At 37.3% G+C, this 17,953-nt stretch overlaps 2 protein-coding genes across 3 annotated transcripts in view; one reads left to right on the forward strand and one right to left on the reverse strand.

Annotated features, from left to right (window-relative positions):
- aPKC (protein kinase C iota type) overlaps positions 1-6,589 on the reverse strand; it is a 357,009-nt gene extending 350,420 nt beyond the window's left edge. The window contains exons 1-2 of the mRNA XM_074106076.1: positions 6,368-6,589; positions 5,214-5,392 (exon numbers count right to left, since the gene is read on the reverse strand). Of these exons, the coding sequence (XP_073962177.1) occupies positions 5,214-5,375 (162 nt within the window). The 5' untranslated portion in view covers positions 5,376-5,392; positions 6,368-6,589. The remainder of the gene's footprint in view (positions 1-5,213; positions 5,393-6,367) is intronic.
- Positions 6,590-6,996: 407 nt separating this feature from the next.
- Positions 6,997-16,376, forward strand: cpb (F-actin-capping protein subunit beta). 2 transcript variants are annotated; one of them, XM_074106098.1, is made up of 6 exons: positions 6,997-7,189; positions 7,310-7,694; positions 9,427-9,626; positions 9,993-10,104; positions 10,887-11,027; positions 14,815-16,376. In XM_074106098.1, exons 1-5 carry the CDS (start codon positions 7,187-7,189, stop codon positions 11,015-11,017), a joined length of 831 nt encoding a protein of 276 aa, XP_073962199.1. In that variant the 5' UTR covers positions 6,997-7,186; the 3' UTR covers positions 11,018-11,027; positions 14,815-16,376. The 2 variants fall into 2 exon arrangements, with proteins under 2 accessions (XP_073962199.1, XP_073962198.1); XM_074106097.1 differs by having other exon boundaries at positions 6,998-7,189; positions 14,812-16,376.
- The last annotated feature ends 1,577 nt before the right edge of the window (positions 16,377-17,953 follow it).

The following is a 17,953-nucleotide window of genomic DNA, read 5'->3' on the forward strand; positions in this document are numbered from 1 at the left end:
ACAGTCGAATTGAAAAGCAGAGTGTCTAACTCGGGTGAAATTACCCATTTCCCCTCGAACTATTGGCGCTTCTCTCAGGTGAAATGGGTCACTTTCCACCCTTGGTTATCAATCTACTAATTATTGTTTTAAATAACCAAATATTTGTACGCCTAACGGCAAAACATAGAGAATCTCTTAAATCTTAAAAATCTCTGTAACTTTCTCTCTAAATTCATTCATTCGTTCACTCATTCATGCGGCTTCGATCGCGTTTGACAAGTTTCATGGGGAATATTTACAATTTTAGACTTTAGGCTAAAAAAAGATTATGATTTTTAAAGGACAACACCATCCATTATTTGCTGACGAAGGCAACACGTCATCTTGAAAGTCGAGATACTTCAACGTTTTTGGACAGCGCCCTCAATTCTTGTTTAAAGTTAAAACATATCCCACGGGTACGCATTAACGGAATATTAAGTTATCATGTGTCCTCGTCAGGTACAGATCTTTGTATATTTGTACACAAAGGTACATCAAAATCTGATCAGCCGTTATTGCGTGATTGAATAGCAAATATCAAATTTTTCTCATTAATATTATTAGTACCTATGTAGGTAGTATAGAATAATAGAATATTCAGTTGTCAGGTTCGGTTTATGCCTGTATGGCTACTACGAAACTCGAAAATTAAAGTTCGATTCGTACCGTCTCTTTCACTCTCGTATGAAATGATATTAGCGTGAGCGAGACGGTACGATACGAACTTCGATTTACGAATTTCGTAGTAGCCCTACTGTACTATATAGATTGTCGAGCAAGAAGCTATATTATGTTGACTTATGTCGTGTTTGTATAAACTTCCACGTAGGTACAAATACCAATTACTTTGCACAAAAATGTGCAGTCAACAGTGTGAAGTGGGCCTTACTGTCAAAATAAAAGCTTGTAATTAGGAAACACTATGAAACCATAGACAACCGCCTATCGTACTTCAACGAAGACGACCTCAAATATGGCGCGGCGAGTATTTTTTTTAAATAGAACATTCTTGGCATTCTTTCTTTTCTCCAGCCAGTATAAAAAAACTACGCCGTAAAAAGTTTCCACAACACCGTCAAGCTTTCCCTTATCGCAGCAAAATAAAAAAAGTGTTATTTATTTCGTTCATTGTAAATTTTAAATGTACAATATGCCCTGGGGGGTGGTAGACAGAGGCCCAGTAAATCATAGTGATGAAGCACTCGTACTTTCTGCGTACAGGGAACGGAATTATTGTTGGAAATACAATTTTGCGGTGGAAAGATAGGCCTTCATTTAACCGGCCAGCAATATTATCGAAAATTATTAGGTACGTTGATTTTTATGCGATCCATTGCATTCTGTGCTTTTGGTGTTGCCAGGCGTCTGAATAAAGCTACACACAGTGGCTTTTTGGTTGCGTGTGTGGCCAATTCAGACGGTCGCCCTGTCCGTCCGTCTCATAAAAACCTATAATAACGAACTTAAATAAAGATTTGAAAAAAAAATAGCCAGATTGGCCCAGCTGTTTTGGACGTTAAGTATGTATACAAATAGCCAGATTGGCCCGGCCCGTTTTGGACGTTTAAGTATGTATATGTATAGATAAGTATAGATTACAGAAATTAATATGATCGGATTTTATTCCTTCTGAATATTGCTAATACTGTTGATCTAACCGAAAGAGAACTATGAATTAGAAAACCAGTAGTTAGGAGGACAAAGGCCTCGGTGTATAGAGAAAGAATCGGGCCCTCATCCCCTCTTTCCACGTAGCTTTAACTTATAAAATATTGGCCTTCAAAAACATTTAAAAAAACAGCACGAGCCTGCTCACAAGATTTTTTTTCTCTTTTTCTTTAATGCTCCTCTTTTTTCAAAGCTTAGGTTAGAGGGCCCCCTGAGCTCCAGGGCCCTGGTGAACTGCAGCACCTGGCCCTACGATATCCGCCACTGTCGAAATAGTTATTTGTGTCACAAGGGAGCAATATGGTGTATTTACGGCGAGGGCGTACATTGAATCCAGAATGTAGCGAAGGATTCTACAATAGAATCCTGAGCGTAGCGAGGGATTCTTAAGTAGAATCCTGAGCATAATGAGGGATTCAAGTGTTAACGTCCAAGATGAAAATAATTTTGCTCCCGAGTGGCTCATACAACTTTTCACACCGAGCATTAAGAAACTTGAAAAAAACAAATTCTAAATATTATTAAAGAACAACCAGCATAGAAAATGGCGTGGCTTTACAATTATCAACTTGAAAAAATGGCATTTGCAATAAAACACTTAGAAAAGCCTTGAACAGAAAAGTCGCACTTAGCTCCCTCGTCAGGGAGGAAAAGTTACTTTTCTGAAAGGAGAGGTGTGAAAACGTTATTTTTAACCCCTGACGCAAAAGGAGAGGTGTTTTAAGTTTGACGTCAATTTCTGTCTGTGACATCGTAGCTCTCAAAGAGATGGACCGATTTCGATGCGGTTTAAAACAAATACATACATATGTATCCTATAATTTACATTTCAGTTTGTTTTCATGCCCATGGCCTTGTAATACTAACACTGTATGTATAAATGTAGATATATTTTACACGATAAAATCCCATTTTAGCTTTCAATAAGCAACTGATTTATTCAGCATTGTCTATAAAAGACAATACATATTTTATTATCTCATATATTTTAAATAATACTCCGTTAGCTAGTCTCAATGTGAGTCTAAACATGCGCCAGAGCAGACAATGATAACAGAATAGCAAGGTCTTGTTACACCAGACACAGTAGTGTGGCATGTGAACGTGATCTAAACAGTAGGTACCTAATTAACATTAGTATATCGACGACAATGTCTAATGCCTGCGTTCCACTAAAAAGGGTAATGAGCGGAAACGGAGGTAAGGCACTTGTTCCACTTCCGGCAAGGAAGCGATTAGCTACTATTTTTACGCTTGTAAAATTGGGTGCCCAAAACGAGAGATCGGTTGGAGTTTTTTGGAGTTTTTTACTTCGAAGCCGATTGCAATGGAACAGAGACAAACTTAAACAACCTTATTTATAATGATGCGCGATACTAGCGCCCCCACATTTTATGTTTTATTTTACAACGCTCAAGAAACGAACAATAGATATAGATCCCGTGTCAGTAAAAGAGATATAATATACAATCATAGTAATCGTTAATCACTGTTCACATTGCCGGCGAGAACTCTCTTTCCACTAGTTTGCCGTTTGCAGACCTCGAGCCGAAAGAACAATCAGCAGTAATTTAACTCTTCAGTGCGAGTAATATTCTCGCTTATAGCCCAGTGGCAAAACAAACGGAACTATGCACGCACTCGCTCTTCGCCGTTCGCCAACTTGTATCTAATTTGTAGGGGAGCGCCAAAGTTCGCATACTCTTCGCTAGTCATACCGTAATTTTTTTTTTATTCGACTGGATAGCAAACGAGCAAGTGCGTCTCCTGATGGTAAGAGATCACCACCGCCCATAAAAATCTGCAACACCAGGGGTAAGTATTGCAGATGCGTTGCCAACCTAGAGGCCTAAGATGGGATACCTCAAGTGCCAGTAATTTCACCGGCTGTCTTGCAAGCACTGCTGCTTCACGGCAGCATTAGCGAGCAAGATGGTGGTAGCAATCCGGGCGGACCTTGCACAAGGTCCTACCACCTGCAATTTTTTTGTCCGAATCATCATTTGTCATAATTTTTTTCCCACTGAAACCTAAAATTCTGAAAATTTTAAATGGTCATCCTATAGAAAACCATAGGTTAGGTTAGGTTTGTTTTATAACAATTCTGAACAATTATTGGATTCAGAGAAAAAAGACTTATGACAAAGGATCGTTCTGACAAACATTATACGGACTTCCAATAATTATGCGAGCCAATACGGTCCCAATTTGTAGCTATACTCGATTCTCGTTCATCGTCGGCGACGTGACAAGTGCCTAAAGGGCTTACTTATGACTTCTTATTCAGTGGGAGCACATCTATGCAGTTCGCCATTGCGAAATTAACTCCGTACGGAGTCCACTTAGCATGCAGTGGAAGGTGGGTGTAAACGTTAAGATAATTGTTTTAATGAGAACAATTAACTCAGTTAATAAATAAATAAAATATAGCGTTTCCTAGCAGGTTATTAGTGAGAGAACGTTGTTTTTTATTTTAGTTTAATCATGGTGTGAGTTATATGTAGGTTAGTAATGTCGCACGCGGGCCCAGTAAGGCAGGGCTACTACGAAATTCGAAAATCGAATTAATATTGGTTTTTTGGAATCTTTTTGTATTTTTTTATTTAAATTCCAAATTTTTACTTTTACTGTCACCCGTAAAACCTAAATTGAAAATACAAACTGAAATATAGATGCACAGAAAAACCAGAAAAATAAGACCAGCACTGGGAATCGAACCCAGAGATTAATACGAGAGTGAAAGGGATGGTACGACACAAACTTCAATTTTCGAATTTCGTAGTAGCCCTGCAGATACACACCGCAAAATTTATTCGCAGGTGTGTGCGTGCAGGCTTCCTCAAGATGTTTTCTTTCGTTGTAAATTTCAAATGTAATTTCCCACACAAATTCCGAAAAACTCAGAAGTGCAAAACCAGGCTCCAACCCACGACCTTGGACCTTGACCACACTGGAGTAGTGGCTTGACCTGTGCCCTCTGACTAGACTATCAGTGAAAAAACAAACTTCACCTCATACCATGTGATAAAAAAAAGTAGTGTAAACAATTGTGATTAGGCAATGAGGCCTCAAAAGTCATATTGAACTGTCTAAGGCAGGGTCACTCGCCATCATAATAAAATAATCTTTCCTGTTTACCTGTCAGTATGAATAAATAAATAGAAATATGAAGATGAGATGAGGGTGATTATCATCTCTGCCTACATATAAAACAACCCACAGCTGGGCGCAAGCATCTTTTCAGAATGAGAGGGCCTTGGGCTGTAGTTCCCATGTGAGCCCAGTGCGGATTGGTAACTTCATACACACCACGGAATTATTTTGCAGGTTTGTGCAGGTTTCCTCTCAATGTATTCCTTCACCGTAAATCTCATGGTAAATTTTGTATGTAAATGCTTGGGAGCCATAGGTCAAACCACTAGGCCACCACAACTTTTATTATAAGGGTATATATACTCTTAAAATAAATAAAATAAGAAATATATATTTCTATTAACACATTTAAAACTATATGGACATACCTGATCTGGCAGAAATCGGCAGATGGCGATCATTTCCTGCATAAACTCCTCAAGCGTGATGTTTTGATTGATGTAGGTGATCATCACATCACCGCTGTAGACCGTCTTGACCTTCACATCATTGTCATGGTTATCCTGGTTCACCATTTGGGTCGGCATCATTACACCTCCAGGGTCTTCTGAAATTCATAAAGAAACCATTTTAATTTTAAGTGTAGGTGTTAATAATTGCTTCAACATTATGCTGAGGTAGTGTCTGATTTGCAACCGTAATAACCCATACTATCCTTTGTGTTGTCTATGTATTTATACTTAATAGTATTGTTGTGTTGTGTTGTTGTGAATAAATGTATTTTCTTTCTTTCTTCCTTAAATTAATCAATACAGTATTATTATTTATTTCATTTGAAATTAATTGATTGTGTCCTGTGAAAATAAAAATAATTTGGGCAATAATAATTAAGAAGCCAATGAAATAAATTTAATGGATTATATATAATAACTTTTTATTTAAATTTCAATAAACATTTGTTGCAATGAGATGTTAACAATTTTAAATTTTGAAATAAGGTGCACTTATTCTACAACATGCCAGCTAATACTTCAGATTAATTTTATGACATCTTATTATAGTATAATTTTATGCAGTTGAAAACAAAAGATATTCATAATGAATATTTGCCAATCACTATGATCTAGCATACCAATACATTTTCTTACCAGAATATTGCCTTATAGCTTTCAGACACGTTTCGTAAGGTTGTTTCAGAGGCTAAATGACTATATGTGACAATCTGTAGCAAAAGGGTGCTGCCATAAGGACCCTTTAGCTACGGATTGTCACATATAACAAATATTATGCTTAATACTGTTTTAGGCTTAATATGAGATTAATAACACAAATAAAACCTAGGTAAACAAACATTGCATTTCGAAAAATGCCGAGTATATGCACTTTCTCATAAGCTTCATTGTAAGGTTTCAGTTGTAACCTTCCACAGGGATTATTACGATAAAATATAATGATCTGTTTGTTGGTGGTTACACAACAAGCCTTTATGCATGGTTCGCTTCCTGTTTCGACCTTTATAATAGCTACTTTACCATAATAACATGACGAACATTCCCATAACATGAATCACTAAGATACATACACGATATAACCTTTAAAGATGCGTTTCTTGAACACGATTAAGACACTGAAGTGAGATGATGCGTGAGACTACAGTTCCATTGATGAATTGCGGAAAACAACTCGTAAGAACTTTATCAATTAATTCCACTAATAAAACATCAACAAAAGTTTGACACTTGCAACTGACACACCGACACACCGCTACTTTCTGATCTGACATTCCTTGGGAAATTGCAGGTAGGCAACAATGGAGCCGTGAAATAATTTGTCTCTTTTTCACTACGATTGCTTCTACGTGTCAACTGAGACAGATATACTGGGCTGTTGGCAGTTAGTGTTGCCATAAAAAGTTTTTAACAGTTGCATCAAGTTTCGAAATGCAAGAGCCGCCTTGAAATTGAACTTCATAACTGACTATAGATATGGTGAGTGAAGAAGAAAATGAAACCATTCTTTTATATTTCTTAGAACATGAGACACATTTTTAATAGACTTTTCGAAGTAATTTACGCAAACAAGAAGTGACTGAATTAAAATCAGTAATGTTTTATTCCTAAACGAAACGTCAGTCTGTTCTCGTTTTCGCTTATCCTTGTATTATTTGTTAATTTGACCAATCATGTACGTAGCTGTAGACTTTATTACTTTACAATTCGTTAAAATTAGCCTAAATTAATAGCGATTACGGCAGTAAAAAAACATTACGTAGTTTACTGTCAATCAATTCGAGTCTTTTGGGTTTGGTTTGGTAATTTTGTAATTGAACATTTCCAAAGTGCAATTGGTATTTTTTGTTATTTTCTTTTAGTTATTGATTTCTGTAAAATTTAAGTTTACCATGGTGAGACATTTTTTGCTTCATTACGTTTGTAAATAGGGCAAATGTGTAATATTGTTGTGATGACTAATGCCAGGATTTCGTGAGGGCTTACCAGATCGGTTATCGTTTTGGTTATTTCAGACGGAGCAGCAAATGGATTGCGCTTTGGACTTGATGCGGAGGCTGCCGCCTCAGCAGATTGAGAAGAATCTAACAGATTTAATAGATCTCGTGCCAAGTTTGTGTGAGGATTTACTATCATCGGTGGATCAGCCTTTGAAGATTGCCAAAGACCGTAGTAATGGGAAGGATTACTTGTTATGTGATTACAACAGGGATGGGGACTCGTACAGATCTCCGTGGTCGAACACGTACGACCCTCCACTCGAGGATGGCTCTATGCCCTCTGAGCGCCTAAGAAAGCTAGAAATTGACGCGAATCACGCTTTTGATCAGTACAGAGAGATGTACTTCGAAGGTGGCGTCAGCTCCGTGTATTTGTGGGATATGGATCATGGCTTTGCAGGTTTGTATTGTTATCCACTTGGGCTCAGAGCCCTGCTTGCATCTTCTATAACTAAATGGAGAATCTTGTTATTCTTAAATTACACAAACTATTAATGATTATTAATTTTGTTATAAGTACTCTTAATTATGAAGTTAATGGGATTTGATTCCGCATACTTGTCTTGTTCAACCACCTCAATATTTTGATTGTTCTGCTGTAATTAAGCCTTTATCTGCAACTTTTAAAAACCATGGAAACCAGTTGAATTGAAATTCTATGATTTGCAAAATTCCCAAAGGGAGTTTCCAAATATAACATCATAGCCTCCATTTATGTTGCATTGAGAACAGCCAGGACTTAGTAGCTAAAGTTTGGGATTTTACAAGAGTAAATTCCTTTCTCATGAGAATATTGAGATGAACACAACTTGTGTTATTCCATGGATTCAGCTATTGGTGGGCATTTTTACTTTAAATGACGCAACATAGCTTTTTTTTTTCAGAATTGGGTAATTCTGGATTCTCCTTACTCAGAATCACAAGTACTATTTATACGAAGATAAAAAGTGTCCCTAATTTTTTTTGACAGTTTTGTGACTTTTTTTCATATAGTTTTTATGGATTGCTACGAAATGGACACATAAAATTGGGGATGTTTTTTTCTTCGTCAAAATCAATAGTGCTCATGATTCTGAGTACGGAGAACCCAGGTTTACCCAAATCTGAAAAAAAAATTAGGTTGCGTCATTTAAAGTAAAAATGCCCTGGTACCAAATTATCCAAATCTATCCAGTCATTTTAGTATGAAAGATTGAATACACAGAACACGTTCAAACACATGAACATGCACATACACACATGTAATCAAACACACACACCCTTACAAACTTTAGTATTTTACAATATTAATAGAATAATACATTGTTGAAGAGACATGTAAATATTTCCTTATTTGGACATTTCCTTTTATTCTGCCAATGAGTGATAAGGTTTGTATTGGAAACATGACTTGTCCTTTATGATTTGCGGAACAGTAAGTTTTTTCAGTTTAATGTTAAGGTTTGTGAGTGTTGTTACTCTTTCAGCCTAAAATTGTTGGATGGGTTTTAATGAAATTTAGTCAGTGATACGTGTAACTAGCTTTTTCCATAAGGTATAATTTGCATTGTACTAACAGTGTCGCGAAAAGGTCATGTCTAGGAGCATGTCGGGAAGTAAATCTCCACCATGTGGCGAAATAAAGATTATGTTGTGGTGTTGCTATATATATTATCCAGTTATCTTGAGAATAACATGTTGCCTCCTTTTTTTGAATATTTCCATGGGGTACGGATGATGTACACTAATGTACTGTGAACTACAAAAACAAGATGCAGCCAAAGATGTAAAATATGTATACACAAACTTTATTGACTTAAGATTAAGGTTGTATGTATATGTATACATATTTTTGTAACTTTAGCCATATATATCTTTGTAGTTGACTGTACCTACCTATGTAATATCCTAACATTACGACATGAAATTTTGCATGTTCTTTATACAAAAAAATAAACGTATAACAATTTAAAATGGCTATGTAATTCTTGGAAGTTTCCATAGGAGTGAAATAAAATTTGAAAAATAAAATTGTTAGATTTGGCCTTACGGTCATCCAGTAAGACTGCCACAGCCACAAAACTGCATGTAAACCTCCAAAAAAATGTTTCTTATTAACAAAGTTTCATGCTAATTACAAAGTAAATTCTCAGGTGTAATATTGATAAAGAAAGCAGGCGACGGCTCCCAGAAGATCAAAGGGTGCTGGGACTCCATCCATGTAGTGGAGGTGGTTGAGAAGAGCTCCGGAAGGAATGCCCACTACAAGCTCACCTCTACGGCCATGCTATGGCTGCAAACTAACAAGGAAGGCAGCGGGACGATGAACCTTGGAGGCAGTTTAACTAGACAGGTGAGACAGACAATGAAACTGTATTAAACCCAATTTAGACTTGTGAGAAAAAAGGTGCAAGTAATATTACATTGCGAGGTTGTAAAGGGAACGACTTTAAAGTGGTCAATCGAGCGCAGCAGTGCAATGCCTTTAATACTCTCTCTATTAGTCCGAAGTAAGGGCAGTACACTAACTAAGTAATAATATAAGCACATTAAATACACACCTGCGTTAGATTTGACTTGAGATTGGAAATACATACATGTTTATTATTTCTTACTTTCATTGTTTTTCAAAGTTCCCCATCCTCTTACAAGACGAGAGGAAAAATATAAGGATTATATTAAGATGAATAGAATAAGTTGCTGTTCTTATTATTTACAGGCAGAGCAGGATTCAGCTGTGAGCGACATGACGCCCCACATAGCGAACATTGGCCGAATGGTCGAAGACATGGAGAATAAGATTAGAAATACGCTTAATGATATTTATTTCGGTAAGCTATTTAAGTAACATACCTACACCATTGTCACAGAATATATAATAGTACTAACGTACAGAATGGCCACGCTCCGCGCCGCACCGGTTCGGGTTAGCCCACACCTCAAGCGCAGATCGCAGGAAAACCGCAGGACAGCAGTTGGGTGCGCAACGCGAGGTATGTCGGCCGCACGGCACTAAGTTCGGGAGCAATAATTTTGCGAAATAGTAACGGTACCCTCCCTACTTCCTTTTATAAATAAATAATGATTTCTGAAATTATCGCGATTAATACAACTACCTACCGAATAATTCGTTTAAGTTTGTTGTCGTATATGTATTGTAATTGAAAATTATAATGCCGAAATACACAGACAGGCACATTTTAAGTAGGTTTAAATAAATAGGTAAGATTAACGAGTACATTTATTTGCATATCTAAGCCATACCTACATATAAGTACCTTTAAATGTCATTGATAGTAGATACTTATAGTACTAGGGTTTTGCGATAGTCTGCCCTGTGTATCTTACGCACACTTTGACACGTGTACAGACGTCGTCGTGCTTATGTAGATTCAAGAACGCGTGTTTCGTACGTCTAACAAAGTGTATCAGTGATGGATGTCTCCTGTTTTACGAGACTTACTAACAACACTAAAAAGTTGATTGACCCAAATACATACATCTCAACTTCAACTTTTTGTTTTTGGCAACACTAGATTAACAACCACTACTGCCAACTGCTTAAGCAAATAAAATATCAAAGTATATAACATAAAACACGGTCTGTTTCCAGGCAAAACCAAGGACATAGTGAACGGCCTCCGAAGCGTGGTGCCGGCGGACGTGGCGCGCCGTAACGCCGCGCTCCAGCACGACTTAGCCATGGAGCTGGGCAAGCGTCGGCACGCCGCACGCGCCGACTGACTCCGCCGCAGTAAGTGATCTACCTTGACCCTTAGGGCCAGGCCATGCGGGGGCCCTGGGGCACACAAGAACGATTCAGACACTAGGACATTTCATCATTCGAACTTTTTGACCATGGACTTTTTGACACTAGGACATTCGAACTTTTTGACAATGGACATTATGATACCTGGACTCTCTGTCTGACCCATGGGCATATATGACCTTGTAATTTTCTCTTTGTAGACTTGTTTTCTGTATCGCTTACTATTGTGGTATACAATAACAGTCATCGTATTGTTTGTTTTGTAGCCCGTACCACCAGTACTTCTACTATAAAGGCTGTTACGTGGCTCTTGCCTACTGGGCACTCTGGGCATATGCCCAGGACCCCACCCGCCCCGCGCGTCTCTCGGTCACCGACAATACATCGACGGTTATCGCTAGACTTATGTCACATCACAATCTATATCGAAAGTCCAGACACTGACTGATGGTATAGGTTGAATGTCAAGGTCGTGAATATATTTAGAATCAAAAAGTCTGAAATAACTTCTACATGTGTGTTTAGCCAAAGTAACCCGAGCATCTGCTGAAATATGGTCCCTACTATTAAAAAAGTACTTGTACCTCAAAATTCATAATTTTTCAGAGTGAACTTTAAGAACATTGTCGTAAGGGTCAATTTTGTTGACGTATTGGTTTGAGATACGAGATTTTTTTCAAAGTAGTGATGATAATGTCAGATAAATAAAACACCTTGTTTTAAAAGGGTATGATTTTATTGATCACCTAATAAATGCGTTTTCGGCGACCTAATAAATAATATTTGTTCCTAAAATATTAGATCTGTCACCTAAATTGAATCACCAAATAATATTAAAGCGGTTACCTAAATATTATTTAAAAAATTCTCGGAAACAATGTTGATCATCAAATAATTATATCTGGTTCCAAAATAAGTCAGTAAAACTGAATCACCAAACAATATAGAAATGGCTTCCTAAAAATTAATTAAGTATAATCACTGCAAAATAATATTGACCATCAAATATTCAAATAATTGAACTGAAATTTGACGATAATGATATACAATGAATGAAATAATAATAATAATATCTTCTCACAAATTACTTTAATGAGGGCTATCGCGTATGAATTCGCCGCTAGAGGCGCTAGTGTAGCGTGAGGTCTCCGAAATGTCAAATCTCATAGTTTTTGGGTGAGCTACGCGGGTTTATTTATAAATTTTATAATTAGAATAATTTTGTGAATATTTTGCATTACCTGAAATTAATTATGGCAATTATGCGATAAGGAGCAATGAATGTCTGTGTTTTGAGACAGTTTTGTCTTTCGAAAACTTTTGTCCTCCCTTTTTTTCCGAACAAAACGGGACTACGCAAGACTGTGGTTGCTCGATATTTTTATGGTACGGTTTTAAGATGTATTAAATATGATTTTAATCTAAACTTTGTTTTCACGCCCGTAATAACAGACTTTGAAAGCCACACTTAAAAACCTCACGCAACAGTGGCGCCATCTAGTAAGACAAAAAACGATAGCCCTCATTGACCCAGCCCCAAACTAAGCAAAGTTTGTTCTATGGGTTAGCACCCATACAACGGGTAGACATACATACATAAATACCTCCACGAATTGTTCCTGATTCGTCGGATTTTCAATATCAAATGAAACTATGCAATTACCGTGACTACTTTTGAATTTAATATTTAAAACGAATCTTTCTTTCTGATAAATACTGATTTCCTGCATGATAGATTTAATTATATATAGATAATTCCGACGAAGCAAGAATACGACGAAACAGTAATACGACGAATCAGGAACAATTCTCCTCCTCGCTTCGCTCGTCGTCGTACCTAACCAGACCTGCCTTAGTAGAATAGATAGAAGCAAGTTAAGGAACAGATCTATTTATTAGGTGACAGATCTATTATTTTGGTGATCGAATTTTGATGATCAAACTATAATTTAGGATACAGGTTTACATGAATCTGATGACTCATACTTAGAGACAGATTTGATTAATTTGATGACCAATATATTTCTTAGGGATAAATATAATAATTAGGGTATCGATCTTAAGTGGGTCCCAAATTAACGCTCGTGACTATATAAAACGACGTTCGTTGGCCTATACTCAACGCCGTATATAGATTCCAAAAAAACTACTTGTGTGTTGCCAATAAAATGAAAAAGTTTTGCATCGGTAAGTTTTAACTTTTAGTTTTAAATAATGTACATAAGTAATTTATTTATATATTTTTGTTAAGCTAAAATTAAATGCAACTGCATAAATAAATAATTTAATGTAAATATTAATTTCACCAACAGATATTTGGTTGAAACTGTTTTGGGAAGAAAAGTTCATATTACAGTGGCAATACTTCAGGTTTAAACAACATTTGGATAATATTAATGTACTTTAGTACATTGTGTCTTAAGGGCGGTAAATAAGGAATTACGAACGAGAGTATATTAGAAGCCCGAAGTCGAAGAGTGAGTCGATGTTCGTAATTCTAGTACCGCCCATGCGACATGCAATGTTTTTTCATCACATTTGCGAGTCAAATTTTATATTTGAAAAAGAAAAACTAATATTTTTTCAAAAATTGCCGATACCGCTGACTGCGCTCTTGGCAGCGTCGCCCTCCCCCTCCCGCAGCATGTGCCTGAGCCGCGTGTGCACGGGCTTATTGACCGACCTTGGGCTTCATGACAAGAAAATTAGTACGGGCAATGACTAATTTACCGACCACGGGTTTCATGACAAACACATTAAGGTCGAGGGTTTTATTTGGGGGGTTGCAACCAAGGTAGCCTGCATGTTACGACACTGTTTGCGAGCAAGTGTGATGAAAAATAATTTGCGATACTATTTATAAATTAAGCCGTGGTGGCCTAGTGGTTTGACCTATCGCCTCTCAAGCAGAGGGTCGTGGGTTCAAACCCCGGCTCGCACCTCTGAGTTTTTCGAAATTGATGTGTGGAGTTACATTTATTGAAATTTACCACGAGCTTTGCGGTGAAGGACAATATCGTAAGGAAACTTGCACAAACCTGCGAAGCAATTCAATGGTGCGTGTGAAGTTCCCAATCCGCACTGGGCCCGCGTGGGAACTATGGCCCAAGCCCTCTTGTTCTGAGAGGAGGCCTCTGCCCAGCAGTGGGACGTATATAGGCTGGGATGGACTATTTATAAATATTTTTCATATGCACATAAATATTGACAACAAATACGTATGGAAAACTATGATAAACATGGCGGCCATAGGGCCACCATGACATCTCCAATTGTCACTTCATTCGGCATCTGGGGGGCTACCACGAAATTCGAAAATTGAAGTTCGTATCGTATTTTCCCTCTGACTCGTATTAAATAACTTCAGCGTCATCGGTATGGCAAGTTACGAAGTTTGAATTTTGCACTTAGTAGTATGGCTTGACGTTTGAATTGATCGAATGCTTTCTATACTCGTGGTAATTTTCGTTCTTGAGTTTTTGTTACCTGTTAAGTTTTCTGTTGCCAGTACCCATTTAAGGTCTAAATAAAAACAAAATATTATAAGACAATTTTTTCATTAATGTGCATGGGTTGGTTACATCTGGAACGTCACACTTACAATGACACTTGTGACAATGAAGTTCGGCCATCTTTGGTAACTTTTTTGGAATCTTTAGACGGCGTTGTGTATAAGTAGTTTGAAACAGGTTCGGCGACCGCGTTAGGTGAACGACGCGGTGTAATCGCCGGTTAAATTTAAGTATCTAACGATCCTTTTTTGTTTCAGAAGAGGTGGATATTGGGTGTAATTAATAGTAGATATTAACAACGACGTTAGGCAAGCTCAAGTCGCGCGTAGCAGTGGATGCGGAACAAGAATAAAATAAAACTCAACATTTTCTCTTCATATTCTAATTCTAGACTGCACAATGTTACTACTGCTCGAAACTTTTTTAACTACCGTCAGACCTGGCCAATTTTTTTTTTGTTATTATTAGCCTGTGCTAATGTCCCGTGGCTGGGCAAAGGCCACTCCCTTGGATTTCCAACTTGCCCTGTCGGCACTTATGTCTAGCAAGTCGTTGGAATGAGGGCTAAAAGACAGGCGAAATATCGTCAAATGGCGTTTGTATCGTGAGGTTTTTTGACTTTATGGTCTTGCTTGCGATTGGCTAATAAATAAATGAGCCAATTGCAAGCAAGACCGTAACGTCAAAAAAACCTCACGACACTAACGCCATCTAGCCATATTTCGCCTGTCTTTTAGCACTTATACGTATTCGCGTCTAGGTGGCCTATTTCACGAAGCTACAAGTTACAAGCGGTAGTCACTTTTCAATGCATACTGTTAAACTAAGACTACCGCTTGTACATTGTAACTTGGTGGTTCGTGAAATAGGGCACAGGTCACCCTGTCATCTCCGCCTTGGTCTACCGCGGCGCCAATAGCCTTCGTGGGGCATCCACTGTTTGGTTTGATTTTTCATTGTTACAGTATTTTTTTTATCAATCTTGAAAAACATTCGTACTCTAAAATAATGAAAAGAGAATCGATGGGTTTTTATTGCACGCCATTTCGTTATTGCTTTATCAGTAAAAATAATGTAATTATAAAAGTAAAAGTCAAAGGCTATTGATTTCAATGGTGCGCAAACCCGGCCAAACGTAGAATTCACGCGTTTAATAAAAAAAAACTGAATTTATATTACTACAAGCAATTAGAGTAACTTAATTTCTGGACAAAAACAATATTGTATTTTTTTATGGTCAAGGGTGCAAAGCCACTCGACATTTAATGTCAATGTTGCTAGGTTTGACGGTAAATAAATTACGTAAATTTACTTGAATATATTTATAAATAAAAAAAACTAGAGATTGTGTTAGATCAATGCGGCCGGAATGGTGCTTTGAAAATATTAGTCCAGATTTCAATATGTATGTAATTCGTAAATATGAAGATAGTTATTTAATATACTGTAAAAAACTAAATTAAGAACACCACACGTCGATCGAGTTTACGTTTTACATGTACATAATAATTTGATGTAAATTAGTTATGTAACTTCACCCAAAATGTCATCCATCGCGTTATTTACTTTGCATTTTTATAGCTTAGTATTTTTTTATTTAAAAGGAGAATGTTGGTCGAGATGTTCCGTAAAATACAAATAGTTATTCCGTAGTTTAACTAAGATTCAGAATTTATTTTTACAAAACTCTTTGACGTCATATAATGATTGTAAAAAGTATGTATCCAAATCTTAATGATTGACATTCTCCTATAGTATTTTATTCTTTGTAATTATAAGAGATTCAATATTATTATTGGAATAAAATGATTATTGTAACAAATTGCCATCTTTTTGTGTTGAAATTTATTACATAAATTGTTGTCATATTGGCCTCTCTAAATAAAAAAATATTTACTTGAAATATGGGGTGTTAATTGTTTAGTTTTGAATTGATTTAGAAATGATTCCTGCCGAGACGGTGGGCGACAAAATAAACTATCTCAGTTGTTTGATTATTGTGTGTGGGCGGGGAGTGCGGGACTGTTCTGAATTTGTTCATGGAATTAATCTGACTGAACCCAAAAAATGCTAGAGCGGTGTAAACTTAAATTTGAAGCATTTGGACTGAAACTCAATATATATGTAGTAGTACATTACTATTGTCTTATCGTGTATTATATAATTATCATCATCATCCCAGCCTATATACATCCCACTGCTGGCTGGGCACAGTCCTCCTCTCAGTCCCTTGTTAGGGCCCTAGATCCCACGCGGTTCACGGGCTCAGTGCGAATTGGGGAACTTCACACACACCATTGAATTACTTCGCAGGTTGTGCAGGTTTTCTCACGATGTTTTTATTCACCGTAACGCTCATGATAAATTTCAGACGTAATTTCCTACATGAATTTCGAAAAACAAGAGGTGCGAGCGAACCGAAGTTTGAACCTTGAACCCAAGATCAACGGCTACATTAGATTATATCAGTACTGGCACAATACACACAACTAACTTTGTTACGTATATTGTGGTACTGGTGCCACCTCAGAGGAAGTAAATGGTGCCACCGACGCACGTGTGCGTATAAAATGTATGAATTATTATGACAGCGGCACTGGGCTAAGTTCCGAAAACGCATAAGTGCGTCGGTGGCAGTGAATGCGTTAAACTTAATTAACTAATACTCTTTGCTTAATTATGATAACCCTCCGATCAACGCTAATCGTGATAACCCTTAGATTTAATAGATTATCAAGACCCCTATGCTTCACCTATGTCAAGCTGGTAGCTAAAGCTCAATTAAAAAAAACGTTAGTAGTCTGTGCAGTCTGTGGTTATTATGATGCATTTACACCCTTGCCGTCTACAAACTCCAAGCCTATACTAACGCTTGAATGTTATTTATACGCTTGCGCCTGCAAGCGTGTCAGTCAGTCAAAGAGTACTAGTTGTCAGTGTATTCAATATTCCGGACAGGCAAGCATGGCAGACGTGTATCTCGAAGTTGCTTCGGTTCGCGTTTTGAGCTTGACATATTTAGAAAGAAAAAGGATTTAGAAGGAAAGGAAAGGAACTAAAGTTTATTTAATATGTATGTCTGTACGCCGTGAGCTCCTGAGCGACACTAAACACGAGCCAACGTGTAAACACGTCGAAAGCGCTTGCCGCAACGCAAGTTCCTTTTATCTGTGTTGAAAAACCGACACCGACCCGGATCGGCGGCAAGAGCTAGCAAGCTCACGCAAGCCTATCACGTTTACACGCTTGTGCTGGTGAGAGCTTGCCGAAGCTCGGCAAATGTAAATGCAGCATTATAGCACAAGTTTCATAATTTCTGAAAAGCAAACTTATTAGTCAAAAAGTCCACAACGATGAAATCAACATTCCGTCCCCTTTAATAACTTTACTCATATTTAG

Source organism: Choristoneura fumiferana, chromosome 23 (assembly GCF_025370935.1).
Source record: "Choristoneura fumiferana chromosome 23, NRCan_CFum_1, whole genome shotgun sequence".
Classification (NCBI taxonomy): Eukaryota; Metazoa; Arthropoda; class Insecta; order Lepidoptera; family Tortricidae; genus Choristoneura; species Choristoneura fumiferana.

What these genes read in the sequence shown, in the direction of transcription:
- cpb (XM_074106098.1), top strand. An exon ending in TATGGATCATGGCTTTGCAG is followed by an intron (nt 7,695 to 9,426) that starts GTTTGTATTGTT and finishes GTAAATTCTCAG; the next exon opens with GTGTAATATTGATAAAGAAA. An exon ending in GCTTAATGATATTTATTTCG is followed by an intron (nt 10,105 to 10,886) that starts GTAAGCTATTTA and finishes GTCTGTTTCCAG; the next exon opens with GCAAAACCAAGGACATAGTG.